The sequence below is a fragment of the Hemicordylus capensis genome, chromosome 3 (genome assembly GCF_027244095.1).
Source record: "Hemicordylus capensis ecotype Gifberg chromosome 3, rHemCap1.1.pri, whole genome shotgun sequence".
NCBI lineage: Eukaryota > Metazoa > Chordata > Lepidosauria > Squamata > Cordylidae > Hemicordylus > Hemicordylus capensis.
The window spans coordinates 219530702-219548109 of NC_069659.1; the positions used below are offsets into that span (position 1 = coordinate 219530702).

Sequence of the window (17408 nt, forward strand, 5' to 3'; positions counted from 1 at the left end):
GGTTGCCATGTTCCCGGAATTTAGGGTAGCCCGTGGATTTTGGCTCCTCTACCTGGCTGCTAAATTCCACCTGGATTTACACAGATTTCAAATGTGCTGCCCGGATTGCACTCTGGATCTGATCACACGGGAGGGCAGAGGGGAAAGTATACAAATCTGTCAAATAAATAACTAAATGAAATGCAAATTAGTTGCCACCTAATTTGCATAATATGCAGATGAGGCCACTCGGATTTGAGAAGCTTGAATATGGCAACCCTAACGTCGCGGGATATTGCAAGTTCGACTTTTAGTGATCATGAGTAGTATCGTGATTGTGGAGCTTCAGTGAAAGCACCAGCGCAATCACAGATGGCATTATCAAGCATGCTGAGTTAGCATGACTGAAACAGCAAACCACAGAGCCAATCCCCATGCTGATTCCTGTCCAGCCAAGTAGGTTTTGTGGGCACCTGCAAATGGGGATTAGTAGCACCTGCATGCCTGATACAGCCCAAACAAGGGATTATTGTGCAAACACATAGCTTTTATATTTCTTGAAAAGGTGGGATATGCATGCTTTAAATAAATTAAGCCTCCTTTTGGCTTTTGTTTTATTGTTTGTTGCCACATCTTCCAATATATTTCAGATTTAATGCTAAATTAAGGGCCCTCATGTGCATATTGCCTTTCACTGAGGTGCGAGTTAACAGTGATGCATGAGAGGACTTTTTCTGTGGTGTGTTAAGCATTTGGAACTCACTGCCACCAGAGGCTTATTTGGCCTGCTTTTTGACAGTGTTCCATCATCATCTTAAAACATTTTTGTTCCAGCAGGCTTTTTAAGTTCTGTGAATCTTGTTTTGACATTCTCTTGGCTTTTCCCCCTGTTTTAATCACTGTTTTTATTTTTTTTTAATTGATTATTTTATAATGTTGCATGTCATGTTAGCCACTTTGGGCACCTCCACATGGAGGGGGGAAACGGGATACACTTTTTAAAAAGTGCATTGTGCAATCAGCTGTGGCGGAAATGGCTTTCTGGGAGCACCCACAAGTAAACAAAGAGGGAGAGAAGAAATCTGTGGAAGACTAGCTGCTCATTTCCTTCTAATTTCATTTGGTAGATTATAATTTGTAAATAGGGCTCTGAAGTTATAACCTGAAGATCAGGGTTCAAATCTCAGATCTGCTCTGGTCTCAAATCTTATTTCTCAAATCTGGTCCCAGGCTTTAAAATAAGCACACGTTCCTGCTTTACAAAGGACTTTATTGATAGTTCTGCACTTCCTTTGTTCTCTCCTGTCTTCACAAAAAGAAATCCTGCATCCTGATAGTTTCAATCCAGGAAATATATGCAGATGTCCTAGTAAAGACAGTGGGCTTGTTCTGCACCTGGCATCCAACTGGTCCAAAGCTGACAACCCCATGGACTTCCCACATCTCTCTTCCAATCTGGCAAACAAGTGGGCCACCGGAGTCTCCCTGAAAAAAAGAAGATATTGCCCAAGAGTTGGAACATGGTTTTCTTATGCCAGGGGTGAAAGTGAGTGAGCACAGTCCGATGCAAAATACTGGCATAAGGTTGAACAGCAGCACAGGAGTAGTACCATAGGCCTTACACTGAAAAAAGAAGTGTTCACAGAGTGCCATCCAGGGCACTTCATTTATGAAAACAAAGGTGGCAAGGCTCATGCATGTGTGGGAGGCCTGTTGTATGCCCTGGAAGGAAGTCTTAATTCTAAATGTGTGGGGACAAACTGCAGTTGCTCACAGGGGAGGGAAAGGCACTCTGTACACGCCCAGAGGTATTTTTTTAGCACTTCATTGTTTCATCAAAGAAGAGGCATGGCCACAGATGGGAAGAATTATTTATTTAATATATTTATATCCTGCTCTTCTGCTCAGAGCAGCATATAGCCAAAAAAGTACAATATAATAATTTAACAAAAATGTTAAAACAATACAGATGAGCAGCGATGAAATGTAACATGGCAATCAATGCCAAGTCCATTTAAAACAATTAGATTGGGTTAAAGGGAGAGGTGTGGAGCTGCAAAAGTCAGTGGAACCTGCAATGAATTATTGTTCATACCTACACAACTGTTGGCATTCCACCACCTAACTCACAGAGCCCAACAAAGCAGACTCACTTGGGGGTTTCGCACTGTGCACAGCACACAACTAGCGCTCCAGCCACTAGAGTTGCTGCTTCCCAAGTCAACTGTGACACCCTCTTGGCAGAAGTACAACCCTGAGGGAAAGTTGTCCAGGGATTGCTCATACAACTCATGAACCCTATTCACACGGGCAGCCTGCCTAACACAGGCTAGGGCAGCCCAGCCTGGGTTGGGCTGTTCGTGCGCAACACTGGGATCGAGCCCGATTCCTGCGCTGCCCTCTCACCCAACCCAACTTTCAACCCCAGCCTTTAGCCAGGGTTAAGGGCGCCCTTGGCACTGGGGTCATGGGTCTGCACGCAGCCCACGCATACACAGAGTCAGGTGCCTAGAGCACCTAACCCCCAGGGGAATCCCCCAAATGCACCACACTCGTCACAGTGCATTGTGGGAGTCCCGGAAGCTGGGGCTTGTTGTCCCAGCCTCCAGCGATCCATACTGCTAGGCACAGCATGGGTCATGTGGGCACACACCAGCATGAGGTCCATCCCTACCTACCTCCCCCCACCTGCCACCTGCCCTGTCCGTCATGTGCATACCCTTACTGTGTGGAAAGGTAATCTTAATCAGCAATTGATCTCCATACCTGGCAGGCAGCAGGAGACCCTGCAGTATCTCTCAGTCCAGCACAAAGCATTGATGGATGGATTTTGTTTCCCCAGAATTTCTTGAGATGGCATGTGCTGAAATCTATGACTGGCAATCTGGCCTGGTTCAAAACTTCGGACAGAGTCAAGTTTTCGTTCCCACCTTCCATATATAAAATATATTTTTAAAAAAGAAAAAAAGAGGACATTTCTGCTCCAGATTTAACATGCAAAGGAATTTATACACATACACTTAAACTTCTAAGCAGAGCAAAACAGAAGAAAGGAGGAACCACATCCCTCCCAAAGACTAGCCCAATAGAAGCTCACACAAACTATTACTTTGCTATTTTCTACATGCTGGCTTATTGATACACCCAAGCCATACAACAACACTTCACGCTTTGTACAGCACTTCCTAGTTCAAAGACAACGGATTTCTCCATGTCACAGACGTCCTGAGAGGCTTTCCTAAGCCCACCTAGTGAGTTCATGGCAGAGGTGGGAACAACTCAGTCTTGTAGTTGCTCCTAGCAATTAGGAGACTTAAGTTGTTCTCACTGCTGCCATGAACTCACCAGGTGGGTTTGCTACACAGTACGACACCAGCACATGTAGGCCTGTTGCTGATTCTGGGTAGAATTACATCTTACAAGAGACAAGTGGTCCCTTGTTGAGTTCTCTTCTGCCCAAATCCAGGCTTATTACTAATGATTCACCTGGTCACTTGTGGCGAGTTAGAATTATTTTCAGGCAACCAGGCCTGGCAGCTAATCTCCTCTCCCCCCACTTTGGCTACAAATGATTGATATAAGAATGTGGGCAGAAGGGCTAGTAAAAATGTAAGTGGGCTAGTTGCAAGGCTTGTGTATTAAATGCTACAGGACACAGGGTGAAAGCATGAAATAAATAACCCCTCAACCATCCTCTGTTACCACAAGACTCTCTGAGGAATGAATTACATGTAATGTCAAATATCCCATGCTGGGGATCCGCCTCCTCTTTTTATTTAAACTGACAGCAGCCATGCAGGGCCCATTCATTGGAAGACCGTGGCGTGGGGTGGGGTGGGGGTGGGGGATTTAGCCCTTTTCCAATACAATTTTTCTGCAGAAAAATCCCCCACTCAGCCCCCCCCCCAGCAGCTATTTTCTCCCCAGGCTGCTATTTCAGCAAATAGCAGCTTTGAGGGAGGGGGCAATTTTCAGCATGGAAAATGGCTCAAGGGGGAAGGGCTAACACACACCCCTTGCACTGTGGTTCAGATGTGGATTGGACGGGCTGTGGCTGATATTAGTTTAAACAAACAGAAAAAGGATCCCTAGCAAAAGATTCGCCTATGCATTTGTCATATTTAGACAACTGATTATCTAGACCCATTTCAAACTGGCTTTCGGGCAGGCTACGGAGTGGAGACTGCCTTGGTCAGCCTGATGGAAGATCTCCACCTGGGAATCGACAGAGGAAGTGTGACTCTGTTGGTCCTTCTGGATCTCTCAGTGGCTTTCGATACTATCGCCCATAGTATCCTTCTGGAACGTCTGAGAGTGTTGGGGGTGGGAGGCACTGCTTTGCAGTGGTTCCGCTCCTACCTCTCGGGCAGGTTCCAGATGGTGTCCCTTGGAGACTGTTGTTCTTCAAAATCTGAACTTTTGTATGGTGTCCCTCAGGGCTCCGTATTGTCTCCAATGTTTAACATCTACATGAAACTGCTGGGAGAGATCATCAGGAGATTTGGTGCAGGGTACTATCAGTATGCTGATGACACCCAAATGTCAACACCCAAATGACACCCAAATGTTCTCCATGTCAACATCATCAGAAGAGGATCAAGAGGATCAGCAGCAGCAGATCAAATCTCCAGAGTTTCGACCCCACATAATGAGTACTTCCATCTTATCTGGATTCAATCTCAGTGTGTTATCCCTCATCCAGCCCATTACCGCCTCCAGGCAGGTATTTAAGTAGGCTGATACACCAGCTGCATCTGTTTCTTGAGAAAAATGACCTAAAAACTGTGGTACATATGCTAGTAACTTCCAGACTGGATTACTGCAATGCACTCTATGTGGGGCTGCCCTTGTGTGCAGTCCGGAAACTACAATTGGTAAAGAATGCAGCAGCCGGGTTAGTCTCTGGGTCATCTAGGAGAGACCATATTACTCCCGTTTTGACAGATCTACACTGGCTGCTGATAAGTTTCCGGGCAAAATACAAGGTTATAACCTATAAAGCCCTAAATGGCTTGGGCCCTGGGTATTTAAGAGAACGTCTTCTTCATTATGAACCCCACTGCCCATTGAGATCATCAGGAGTGGTCTGTCTGCAGTTGCCACCAGCTCAATTGGTAGCTACTCGGGGATGGGCCTTCTCCGCTGCTGCTCCAAAGCTTTGGAACATGCTCCCTGCTGAAATGAGTCTCCCCATCTCTGACAACTTTTAAAAAGTCTTTAAAGACACATCTATTCACCCAGGTGTTTAACTAAATATTGTTTTAATAGTTTTAACATTGTTTAAAATGTTTTAAGGTTTAAATTGTTGTAGTGTTTTAACTTTTGCTGTATCATTTACATTGTTTTAACTGATGTTTTAATTTTTGTTGTCATTTATTTCAACTAATGTTTTAACTTTTTCTGTTTGTTTGTTTGCTTTGTTGTAAACCGCGCAGAGACGTGAGTTTTGGGCAGTATAAAAATATGTTGAATGAATGAATGAATGAATGAATAATTTGGCCCTAATACTGATGGCATAATTTCTATTACAGAGTCGTACTGATTTAAGAGTCACTCCCTGTCCCTATGAAATCCTGGTAACTGCAGTTTTCTGAGAGAGGCTACAGATCTGTAAGAACGAATTCTCAGAGCCCTCACCAAATTTAAAATACTCAAGATACTTCGGGGAATGCCGTTATAGTTAAATGGTTGTAAAATAAATATATAGCAAAAAAGGCCCTGCTATTCTAATATATACTGAGGCTATTCATATTATTGTAGAAAATCGGGCTAGCCTCTGGGCTCGGCTGCGAGCCAAGTGGTTCTTGAGCAGGTAACCCGTTCAAGTAGCCCACCCCTTAAATTGGGTTTGCGGAGCAAGTGCTCTGCAAACCCGTTTTTTGGGATCGTGAGTAGCCATGGCGCGGCTCCACGCCATGACTACTCATGAGTAGCCCCCCCCCCGGCTAAGGCTGAGAAGCAGCCTCTCAGCTTGCAGGTCTGCCCAGTATGCCCTACGCACTTGCCCCCAAACTCCCCAGCCCCCGCCGGCTGTGTCACAGAGCTGGCAGTCGTGTGGGCGGCCAATCCGGCCGCCCAGGGCTCCCGCCCGGCTTGTCTGTGGGGAGAGCGGGCTGAGCTTGCTCTCCCCGCAAAACTGGCAAAAGCAGGTCTCACTGATCGTGAGACCCGCCTCACTGTATAACAACTATGGATAGGCTGTAGGATATATATTTGATTCAGAGGCAAATATGCAAAACTATGTGTATGCTGCAACTCTGTAACAGCACCGTACAAGTTTATCCTCCCTTCCTAGCAAGTTCCTGGCCTTAAGTCTGCAAAGATAGGCTTGAAGTGGTCAAACAATGCCTGGTGAAATTTTAGAAGCATGAACGGAGGGTGGGGTGGTGGGTGTCAGTAGAATTTCCAGGCTAGGAGGCTGGGACTCGAGTGCCCTGCTGCATAGCTCCTCCCTCTAGCTAGAACAATAAATTATGCAAGATAAAAACCTGTTTCAGCACATAATTTGGGTTACTTGGATGCAGAATTTTGATCCCCACCCCCTTCAGAATCAAAATATACTGTATTCAACTCTGGTCATGTGTCACTGACCACCACTACCCTTTATTAGTAATATTTCTAATTCTTTTGCTTATATTAGGAGATAAAATTATGCTTATGAGAACTTCAGAGTATTTGCTTTTTTGATGATGACCTCTTATTTTCAATCTGTGTATTGCTTGATGGTGATGGAAATCTCATTGTCTTGTGTGTTTCATCTATCACTTGCAGGGGTTCTCAAACTTGGGTCCCCAGATATTGCTGAACTGCAACACACTGTGAGGCTGTTCTCACGCCTAGGCAAAACCAGGCTAAGGAAGCCCAGCTTGGTTTTGCCTGCACGTGAGAACCGCCAGGAGCCAGTTGGCTCCCGGCGGTGGCAAACCCGCCTCTGGAGCCCGCCTCCAAAACAAGGGTAAGAGAGCAAGCGCTTCTTTAGCCCAATATTTTTGCTCATCTGCTTTGCAGCCGAGGCTGGGAGACTGCAGGGCTCCCATCCAGTTTCCCAGCCCCTGACCCTCTGCGTTGCCGGGTGCAGCCGGCAATCATATGGGTGGGTATTCCGCCTGCCCAGCAAAGACAGAGGGATTGTCTGCAAGAAGCTAAGTGCTAGCGGACTTCCTCCTGACTCTCCCTCGAGCTCTGTATCTTCCATAAGTGTGCCATGTATAGTGTATGATTGGATTGGGAGAAGCCAAGTTCAAATCTCCACTCTGCCACATAGCTCCCTGGTTGACCTTGGCCCAGTTAATATCTCTCACCCTACCTGATCCTACAGGGTAGTGGTAGGCTGACATCCGTGTCTATTGCCCTCAGATTCTTGGAGGAAGGGCATGATAAATAAGCAACTGAATAAGTAACAAAGCATCCTTGTGCATCTCATCACTGAAACCATGTAGTCTAAGGAATTCTGAAATACCTCTTGTGCCTCCCCAGCCAGTCACCCAGCAGGAGTGTCCCGGGTGGAGAAAGCTGTCTCTCTCTGGCAGGCAGGCATAATGGATAAACCTGTTGGTTACAATGGTTTCCATTGGCTTGACCAAAGCAATGTCATACTCCAGCTCATTTAGCTGAGGATAGTGGAAACGTTCATGCCGATAAATGCGTTTCACCCGGTAGCTTTTCTCTGTGGATTCAGGGTGGTTAAGGTTATGCTTGCCCAAAACAATTCGCCAGTCTGTGACATCTTCTGCTTTCCCCCTAAATGTGAAGGAACATAGAATTGGGTGTGCAGTATCGTATAATCCCTGATGTGCTTTCTTTCTCCTTCATTCTTGTGCCTAAATGCCAAACCAAAATGGCTGACCAGTTGGGCTCTCACAGAATAGCAAAGCTGCAGGTCCTCTCAGAAACGTTTCTTCACACAGTAAGTATCTTGCACATTTAACTGCAGCTTTAATCAGGGGCAAGGACTTTCTTAAGTCCTGTAATGTTCTAAGGCCCAAATGGAAGATTACACTGGCAAACAGGGTCCCAGCTCTTTCCCCCCTGTCTGCTGCTTCCCCCTCCACAACTCTTCTCCTTCAACTGCTTTCCTGGGTTTTCCCCCCAGCCAGGCTCTGAGATTTTTTTTTTTTTTAAAGGTCTGCTGTTTTGGGGTGGGGCGGGTGGGAATGACCTGGAAGGAACATTATGGGGGAGAAGTAGAAAGCAAGGGAATGGTTAACTTAGTCCATCTCCTATGGAAGGAGGACACATTTTGCATGAGCGCCTGTAAGAATGTACAAATCTCTAATTTATCTGCCTCCAAGAATCCACACAAAGTGGATCACTTACTTCTGGAAGCAGTGTGCAGCAGTGAGAACCCAGTCTCTGTGAATGAGGGTGCCACCACAGACATGAACAAACTTGTCACTTGGCTTAGAGCGAGCCTGGGAAGGAAAACAAAACAGGAATAAGATGTGTGTAGATCACAAAGAACGATATGGGGAATATGGTAGCTGTAACCTCTATAGCAGAGTAAGAAAGTGCTACTACTGTCTCAGTGCACAACACACAGCCTGCTTTGATTGGTTTAGACTGGTTTTAGTCTACCCACCTTAGAGAGAAAAATCAATCTAAGAGAGAATCTAAGAGGCTAAGAGAGAAATCTCAATCACTAAAAAGTGTGATGTTCTTCCATATGAGTGAATGGCAGCCATTCCAATGATTAAAAGTGAAGTACATCACCCAAGGACATCATGAGTGCAAAACCTGCCTTTTGCCTCAGGAATTGCGTGGCCTGGCCATCACTGATAAGGGGTGCAGAGTCTCTATACACCAGACCTGCTCAACTTAGCCCCCCCCCAGCTGTTTTTGAACTTAATCTCCCATAATTCCCAGTCACAGTGACCTGCAGGCCAACATCTGCAGGAGGACCAAAGCTGAACAGCCCTGCTATATACAGAGCATGTAGAAATTCATTTTTCTCTCACACACAAATACAAAGCTCCTTATAGTACACATATCTGTCAATGTGTCCCTATTGTCCCATACGGGTGAATGGGAAAATGGGGACATGTTGGTAAGTATGAGTACATAGGCTCTCCTTCACATATAAACACCGCTTACTCATTAGAACAATGGTCATTTTAGACAATCTATATATTTAATACTCTTAGCTGGCATGCGTGCCCAGGATTTGGCGGCGGAACTCTCACGACCCGCTGCAAGAGTTCCAGCAATAATAATGGAGGCGGCCTGGCCCGGCCCTGCCGAGTAAGGAGGGAGGAGGAGAGGGGGAAGAAAGCGCTAGCGGTGGCCGGCCAGCTGGCCGGTGGATGGATGGGCGGGGGAGAAAAAAGCGGCGGCGGTGGGCAGGCGGATGTGGGGAGAAAAAAGCGGTGATGGCTGCGGCGGGCAGATGGGGGGAGGGAAAAGCCACGGCAGCAGGCGAATGCGGGGGAGAAAAAAGCTGCGGGGGGGGGAGAAAGCGGACGCCGGGAGGGGGGGAGGGGGAAGAAAGCGGCGGCGGGCGGACTGGAGAAGCGGCAACTGGTTGATGGGCTTGGAGGGGAGAAAGCGGCGGGGGGGACTAGAGGAGCAGATGGTCTGCGCCTGGTTCAGCTAGTTAACTGGTTCAGTTAAGTTGTATCTTAACTTACAACTGAGCTGGAACAGGCATAAATGGAGGGCTGAATGGGATAACACAACTAGCTGCTTTTTATTTTGGTTCCTGCACCACTGTCCCAATGCACAACACTGAGCTTGCATTGGCTAGTTTAATGCTCCCCAGACTCTAATAACTGAGGAAAGAAAGAAATACCAGCCACTTCTAAGGGCTCTTCCTGATGGTGGTTTATTCCAACTTCAGCACAATTGTAAGAGGAGATGTAAAGAGCTGTCCACATGACATTCAAGTACGTTGTGTATGTTGTTACTGCCTGTGATGAAATGGGCGTTATTCTGTGCTCTCCAGGGATCTACTCTCAGTAGAGAGATTGCTCTGGCCCCAAAATCTAGGAGCAACACCACTCCTTCAAGGTAGGTTGCCACCAGTTGAAGACTGACCTAAAGCCACTGACCAGGCTTAGACATGGCTTCAACAAGCTAGAACTGTCTGGCTTGGGACTTACAGGCACTGCACAGCCAGAGTCCCCACAATCCAGTTCTAGACAACAGTATATTATTCAGAAACACTCAACAAATGACCTTACAAGGCACATGGTAAAGGGTTCTGCAAATAATCCTCCAGAACCTGTTGAATCAGACTGAAGCTGCTTCTCGGTATATGGACTTTATTTAAAAACAAGGGTTGCAGGCAGAATAAGGAAGTGGTGGAAAATAGGGGAAATGGAAGTAAAGACAGGCACACAGGAATTCAAAAGAAAATACAAAAACATTAACTGACTAGCCAGCACTGAGCTTTGCCTTAGAGTAGCTGGTCCTTGGCTGAGGGGGCATTGACCCCTACAGCATCTCCCTTTCTGGACACAAGTAGCAGCTGGTGACACGGTGCCTACTGTACTGATGTGACAACATGGAGGGATTCTTGTCCCCTATTTTATAGTGATACAAAGAGAGGGAAGGCTATCCCACACTTCCAGAGATTGACAGCTTGGGATCCAAGGAGAAGAGTCAGTGTATCTCTGATGTAATGCTGGCCAATCCAGGGTAGAGGTTTTCCCTCCAAACTGGAGGTCCTTCCTCCTTAATGGGCTGAATTAGGATGTCTAAGCTGAATCCAGTTTGAACGGGTTATCTACTGTGAAAAAGGCTTAGGCCTGTAGCTTGATGGCCCTGCCCCCTCAATAATAAAAGTAAGCAACGGTTGGGCTAAGATGGGGATCTACATTTCGTCACAGTGCCATCTGCTGACAATCCATGGAACACCCATGTCTTCAATACTACTTTTATTCTAACTTTAAGATTCAACTTTTCCACAGACCATCAGCAGATAGTTCTAAGTACATACATGATGTACTTTGACTACATGTGGATGACTCATTACATCTCCTGTTATAATTGTGCTGAAGTTGGAATAAATCACCTTCTGGAAAAGTCCTAAGTGTGATGCTCAGAAGCATCTGTCTTCATGTGTAGGGTAAGGCATGCCTCATCCTTGATTCCATAAGAGTATAGAATTCAAGATGTAAAAAGACAAAAGAATGGTTGACTCCAACACTCCAGCTGAGAGGCAGCATTTCCAACCGCGGAAGAACCATTCTGGAGTATAGATCCAAGACAATAACTAGTTCAATTCCAACCTATTTGTTTAAAACCACAGATCTCCACAAAATACAAATAGCATAAATATCATATATTGTTGTATATTGGGCAGCATCCAGACTAATTACAAATGACAAGGACTAATGACAAAACACAACTGAAATCAATGAGACAAGTTGGTCACAACTAAGTCCCATTAATTTCAATGGGACTTAATCATGACTAACTTAGTCTGAATGCTGCCCATTTTATCTGATTTTAGCAATTTCTTAGATAAAAACTACCTGTTACATTGTAGTGGCATGCAACCAATCTTCTCCAAGTCGCTCACACCAATAATTGTTTTCTTTTGCAGTCTTATTTCGGTAAAGAAGACTGTTGTTTCTTTTGGTGGGAGCCTTTGCCACATGGAAACCAGGTCCTTTGTCATTCTTCCTATTAAATGAGTGTTTCTCAAACTCAGCCCCCTCTTCTAAACAGTTGCTTCTTTTTGCTTCTCAGGAACCTGCCATCAAACGCAGGCATGCCAGCATCTATAGACTGGGGCCCTGGACCAACACTGGCATTTAAAAGGAACAAGATGTCTCTGCTGCCCTTTTAAAACCATGCACTAGGAGGCAGTAGCTTGTCCCAAATCTGGTTGGAGTGATGGGACAGAGGAGGAACATTCACCCCCACAGAGTCAATGTCTGTGGATTCAATGTTAGGCAGCGTTCAACTACAATCATATCTGCGCTGATAAAGGCACAAAGGTTCCATCCACCTGCCTCAGAATCCAGTCCCTCCCAAGAACTTTGTACCTGCCCCAGTTCGAGGATCACTGTTTTAAAAATTTGTACCTGCAAAGAAACTTGCCAAGGCCAAGAATGAGGCCTTGCTTCATTGCCCGAAATAATCTTCGCAAATATATTTGGTTGGAAGTGTGCAACACCACAGTTTGGGGGCCAATCTAAAAATGTGGAGAAAAGGAAAAGGAGAAAGAGAGAAAGAAAGAAAAAGACATCAAAAATCAAATTCGAAAAGTAAGATGAGTTCAGAATCAGAAATACATGTTAATACAGTGCTTGCAATTGTGTCTGCTGTCTCCTTTCCTTTTTTGTTGTTGTTTTTTGTGGGGGAGGGGGGTGTTGTTTATATTTATTATTATTCAGTTTATAGTGTAACCAGCCTTGACGATATTTAATGTGAGCCACCTTAGAGGATGGGGGAAGGAGCGGCCAACCTTCCACCAAGGTGCAGTACATTACTTCCCTCATGAGGGCCCACAACACTCACATGCCAAAGCCCACACAGATTTGAAGCCAGCTCTGATTATTTATGTGAGATCATCTATGTGCATAGCATTTTACACAGAATGAGAAGGCAGGTCCCTGCCCCGAGCGGCTCACACTATAAGAAGTGGCTCCAATGCTGCTGCAGCCATTGCTAGATGGAATATTCCAGAATCAACACAACCAAGGCTTATAGCCACATGTGTGGTGCTACTCTGTTCGTGGAGTCTAAGGTTGCACTAGGAGGAACTGTCCTAAGTTAATGAGAAGCAACCAAGCCCTCAAAACAAGTAGTTTAATACATGTAAAGACTGCTCATTACAACTTGATAATATTTTAACCACATTAAAAATCAATACCTAGTATTTGTCATTCATGCCAGTGTCTTTGCCCGTAGGTTGAAAGCAGATTTACTTCTAACTATGCAATTGGTGGCTGTTCTGATTTTGAATGCATCTTATTACACACTAAAGTTTCAGAAGCAGCTTATTTTAAATGCTTATATTTTCTCCCAAAGATGCATTTTGAAATCTTTCTGATGTCTAAAAAAAAAAAAAACCTGAATAAAAGTCATCCTAGCAAAATGTTCTGTGGCTGTGATCATTATTTGATAAGAAATATATCGGCTGGGTCCGGATGATCCAACAAACTGTGGTTTGCAGGATAAGGGACATGAGTCAAAGCAATGCCGAGCTTGCCAGACTCTTCCCTCCCTTCACATAAGAGGAATCTTTGCTTCTTGATAGGGTTGCCAGCTTTCAATTCCCAGAGATTCCCTTGCCCCAATATTTTTCACATTATCAAGCCCTTAAAATCTCCAGGGTTGCTTTCAGAAGTCTCCTGGAGATTGACGCAGATCCCTGGAGGGTTGGTTGGCAATCCTGGTTGCTAAACCATCGCCCCACGTGTCATCTAAACCTGGAAGCTGTAGCATAGCTGGAGTTCGAAACCAGTCTGAAATCCTAGTTTCATATCCCGTTTTGTAAATCACAGTTAAACCACACCTGCTGGGTCAGGATGACATGCAGAGGTGTGGTTTCACAAGCCTGGATTTCTTCACATAGGGGAAGAGGAGGAAACACATAGGCTTGGTGCTCCTTTGGCTTTCACTCCCAATCCAACTAACCATGGTTTGCTGAGTTGTCTGAACAGATCCAGCCCAAGCCCCACCCTGTGGTGCCTGAGGTGGTATGCAGTGCTGCTGCTGCCCCCCCGCCCCAGCATACAGTGTCCCAATGTCTTTCAGCAATCCTCCACCTGATCTCCCTCCCTCCTCCAATCCCTCCCCCCACCCCGGCTTATCTCCCTCCCCACTCCCACCTGATTTCACACAAGAGATTTTAGCCCCCGTTTACCTAAATCCAAACGTTTCGGACGAAATACTATCCGTGGCAGAGAAGCGTTTGCCAAAGAAAGCACCAAGAGCAGAACAAACAAACTGTCCAGAATCATTGCCCAAAAACAAACAAAAAAGACTTGATGCAATGAGCATACAAATGGTGGGTGAGTTTTTATATGGTAATGTGAATGTCATTGATGAATCCAGGGTGAGAGAGGAGGGGAGCATAAGTACAGCTTGTTGTTGCTTTCACTATTAATACACTCAAACAAAGCACAGGGGATCAAAACACTGAGGCCTAGATGCTTCTGCCTGTGCTTCGCACTGTAGAAGAGAGGTGGTTCTCATCAGCATTTTTACACTGAAAAACACAAACAAGTCCGGTAGCAACTGCTGCAGCAAGACATGGTTGCATGATTAGGGAATATGCAAGAGGGTGGCCAAATAACTGTCCTTCATATACCCACACCAAAAGAACAGCTCAGTTCCGACTGTGGCTCCCAAAAGTGGAGGTGAAAATGGAAGTAATTAGTAGCCCCCTGCTAATTTGGCAAAGAGGCACCTTTTAACGTGGTGATTCTCTTTATTTAGCAGGAGGAGAGTAACTGGCCCTCTCTACCCCCAGCACAGGACTTCCAGTGACTGTTGCTGGTGGTGTCTATCTTGTGTTTCTTTTTGATTGTGAGCCCTTTGAGGACAGGGATCCATCTTATTTATTTATTATTTCTCTGTGTAATCCACCCTGAGCCATTTTTGGAAGAGTGGTATAGAAACTGAATGAATGAATGAATTAATAAGGTTGCTACTTTGCTCACAGGCCTTGCTTGTGTGCTTGTAATAGCAGCTTGATCTGAAGGCATTAGCAGGGGACATGCAGTGAAAACTTTCCTCTACTATCTGCAAATCAGGGGGCTGTTAAAAGCACAATAAGAGAAAGAAACAGGCAACCCTAGGCATGTGGAGTCCATTAATCAGCCCATACAATATTTAAATAGTTACAGGGGCGTATCTAGGGTGGGGCAGGCAGGGCATGTGCCCCAGGCGCCACTTGAAGGGGGGGCGCCATTTCATAAAATTAAAAAAAAATTAAAAATGGCTGCTGAAAACACAATGGCCACTGCACATGCTCAAATGGCCTCTGTGAGGCCCTAGGCCAGGCCAGGCCTCGCAGAAGCCATTTGGGCATGTGCAGTGGCCATTGTGTTTTTAGCTGCCATTTTAAAAATAAATAAAAAATGGCCATGACACATGCTAAAATGGTCCCTGCGAGGCCCTAGAAGCCAGCGGGGGGAGGGGAACCTTTGCAGACCCCCCCCAACCTTTAGGAAGCCCCCAAAAGAGACTACAGGTATTATTTTTAATTCAATATAATATAAATCACTGTACACATATTCAGTTTGGCACTATGTACAGACAATCAGGGCTTGTGAATAATGAGCAGAAGCTTATAAGCTAGGATTGTATTTATTTGCTCTTACTTTGTTTCTTGTGATGAGTGAGTTAAATGTGATGTCTTAATAATATGGCTATTAATGGTGAGTTTGTCTTTGAATCAGTGTGAAATCCTTAGTATTAAGGCCCACTGGGAGTTTCTTGCTCTCTTTCTCTCATTTTAACTGTCTTTCTGAAAGACTAGAATATATTCCAAGCAGTCACACAGTTTACTCTGCATATCCTTGAATTATTTTCAGAGTATCTGGGAAAAGTCAAATTCTCCATTTATTTTTAAAACTTATGTAATAGTGATGCTACAATGCATAGTAGAGAATTAGACAGGCACTTCTGTTTAGTTTTCCAAGTACACCTCCACATAGTATTTGGGTATTTCATGAGCCCCATCATACTGAAATTTGTAGTTTTCCAGCATTTTTTGGTCTGGCAACGTCCACTGCTAAATAATTTTTGAAATATTAAAAGATTAACGAGCTTGACTTGTATTTTTCAGCTGATCTTATGGTAAAGTCATCTGCAAGATGGGTGTTGGATGTTTGGACAGGGGGCACAATTTCAGTGCTTGCCCTAGGCACTATTTTCCCTAGATACGCCACTGATCAGTTACAGTATTTTTAAGAGGAGAATTACTGCATGAATGAAAGATGATGGTCGAAAATATGCCATCTGCCCCTTTCACCACCTAAAGTGACAGGACTGAACCTCTGTGCCTTCAAAGAACTAGACAGAAACCATGCATTGAAGAGGGGAGTAGGATTGTGCCCACTGGTCCTCTTTTGGATCTCCATGCACTGTTGCAAAGATTGGAACACAGCCCAAATGCAAAATGCAGGCTTCCTGATCACGTGCAGAGAGCCTATGTGTGTCGAATTTGTACACGGCTAGGGTTGTTCCAACCTTTCAATCAAGATCTGGAGACCAGTGGTGGGGCTAGTGGGCAAGATCCCTCCCCTCCCCCATGTGCTGGACCTTCACAACCTTAAACTGGGTGAAAAGTGCTGCTTGTGTCCAAAGGGAAACAATAGCCATCCTTGCAAACACTGCAACACAGTTTGGTTTCTATTGGCTGTACAGTCTCCATTTTGAAAATTAATGCATAGTGGTTCTAATATTAGGATTACCCCCCACACACACACACATACACACACCTTTACTTCTCATAGCCTTAGTGATGAACCAGACTCAGATACCTACGTTTTTTAAGGCAGGGAGTTGCATTTTCAGAGGAATATCTTCCATTTGCTTATCTGTTTGAGCAGGTAGCTGTGCAACCAAATATCTTTTGCACAAGTTCTGTTCCAGTTAGTCTGCAAGAGCTTCCTTCGTGGCAATCTTAAATTTGAAACTAGCTGCAAGCAGGGCTCAACATGCCCTTTTTCATAATTATTTTTTTAACCATGCAGCTTGGGGGAGCGTTCCTGTAACTCAAAAGACTGCACACTGCCCTGTGAACATTGGTTGGTCCTAACAAATGATTGTATTATTCTCCTTATGGATACATGACTTTTTTTTTTTTTAATGGAGTATGGAATATTATGGCCACTTGTTAAAAATGCTGGACTTTTCACCAGCTAAGCACTAGATGGCACGAAGGAGCTGCTTAATAGAAAGCCAGCAAAGGCAATGTAATTTATTGGCTGTTTGACCCAGATTCATTAAATTACAGTCTTCCGCTGCATCAGGGACACATGTCAGCTTGATTATATAGCTGAACAAGCGACCACACAATTGGTGGAAAATTGGTCACCAGAGTGGCTTTTTATTCATGCTGAATTGGCTATGAATTGTCAATTGTTCTTCAAACATTGCTTAAGGAGCATGCTCTGTGATCAGTTAGGAGCCTGATAAACAGAAAGGTGGCATCTGCTTAGGTCACCTATTAGAAGGGATTAATGCATCTAAAGACTCACAAGCTGCAGCCAACTCTTCTGACTCCCTGCACTGATCCTTCTGTGTTATTTTCTGAGGGAACTAAAACATGCAGTAAGTAATATTCCTCTGTCTAGTATAGCCAACCCAGCATGGGGCATGTTTTACTGAGCACTCATTTATTATTATTATTATTATTATTATTATTATTATTATTATTATTATTATTATTATTATTATTATATTTATTTATTCAATTTCTATACCGCCCTTCCAAAAAATGGCTCAGGGCAGTTTACACAGAGAAAGAA

At 44.7% G+C, this 17408-nt stretch overlaps 1 protein-coding gene and 1 long non-coding RNA gene across 3 annotated transcripts; one reads left to right on the forward strand and one right to left on the reverse strand.

Annotated features, from left to right (window-relative positions):
- Positions 1–1232: 1232 nt before the first annotated feature.
- Positions 1233–13921, reverse strand: LOC128351872 (elastase-1-like). 2 transcript variants are annotated; one of them, XM_053311865.1, is made up of 6 exons: positions 13793–13921; positions 12006–12115; positions 8296–8390; positions 7439–7719; positions 2746–2909; positions 1233–1464 (listed from the first exon to the last, which is right to left on the reverse strand). In XM_053311865.1, the coding sequence occupies exons 1-6, from the start codon at positions 13887–13889 to the stop codon at positions 1288–1290; spliced, it is 924 nt and encodes a 307-aa protein (XP_053167840.1). In that variant the 5' UTR covers positions 13890–13921; the 3' UTR covers positions 1233–1287. The 2 variants fall into 2 exon arrangements, with proteins under 2 accessions (XP_053167840.1, XP_053167841.1); XM_053311866.1 differs by lacking the exons at positions 12006–12115; positions 13793–13921 and adding an exon at positions 10369–10756.
- LOC128351873 (uncharacterized) lies at positions 10011–13010 on the forward strand. The gene is made up of 3 exons (XR_008320095.1): positions 10011–11041; positions 11522–11584; positions 11668–13010. It is a non-coding gene; the product is annotated as an uncharacterized LOC128351873 (long non-coding RNA).
- Positions 13922–17408: the final 3487 nt, after the last annotated feature.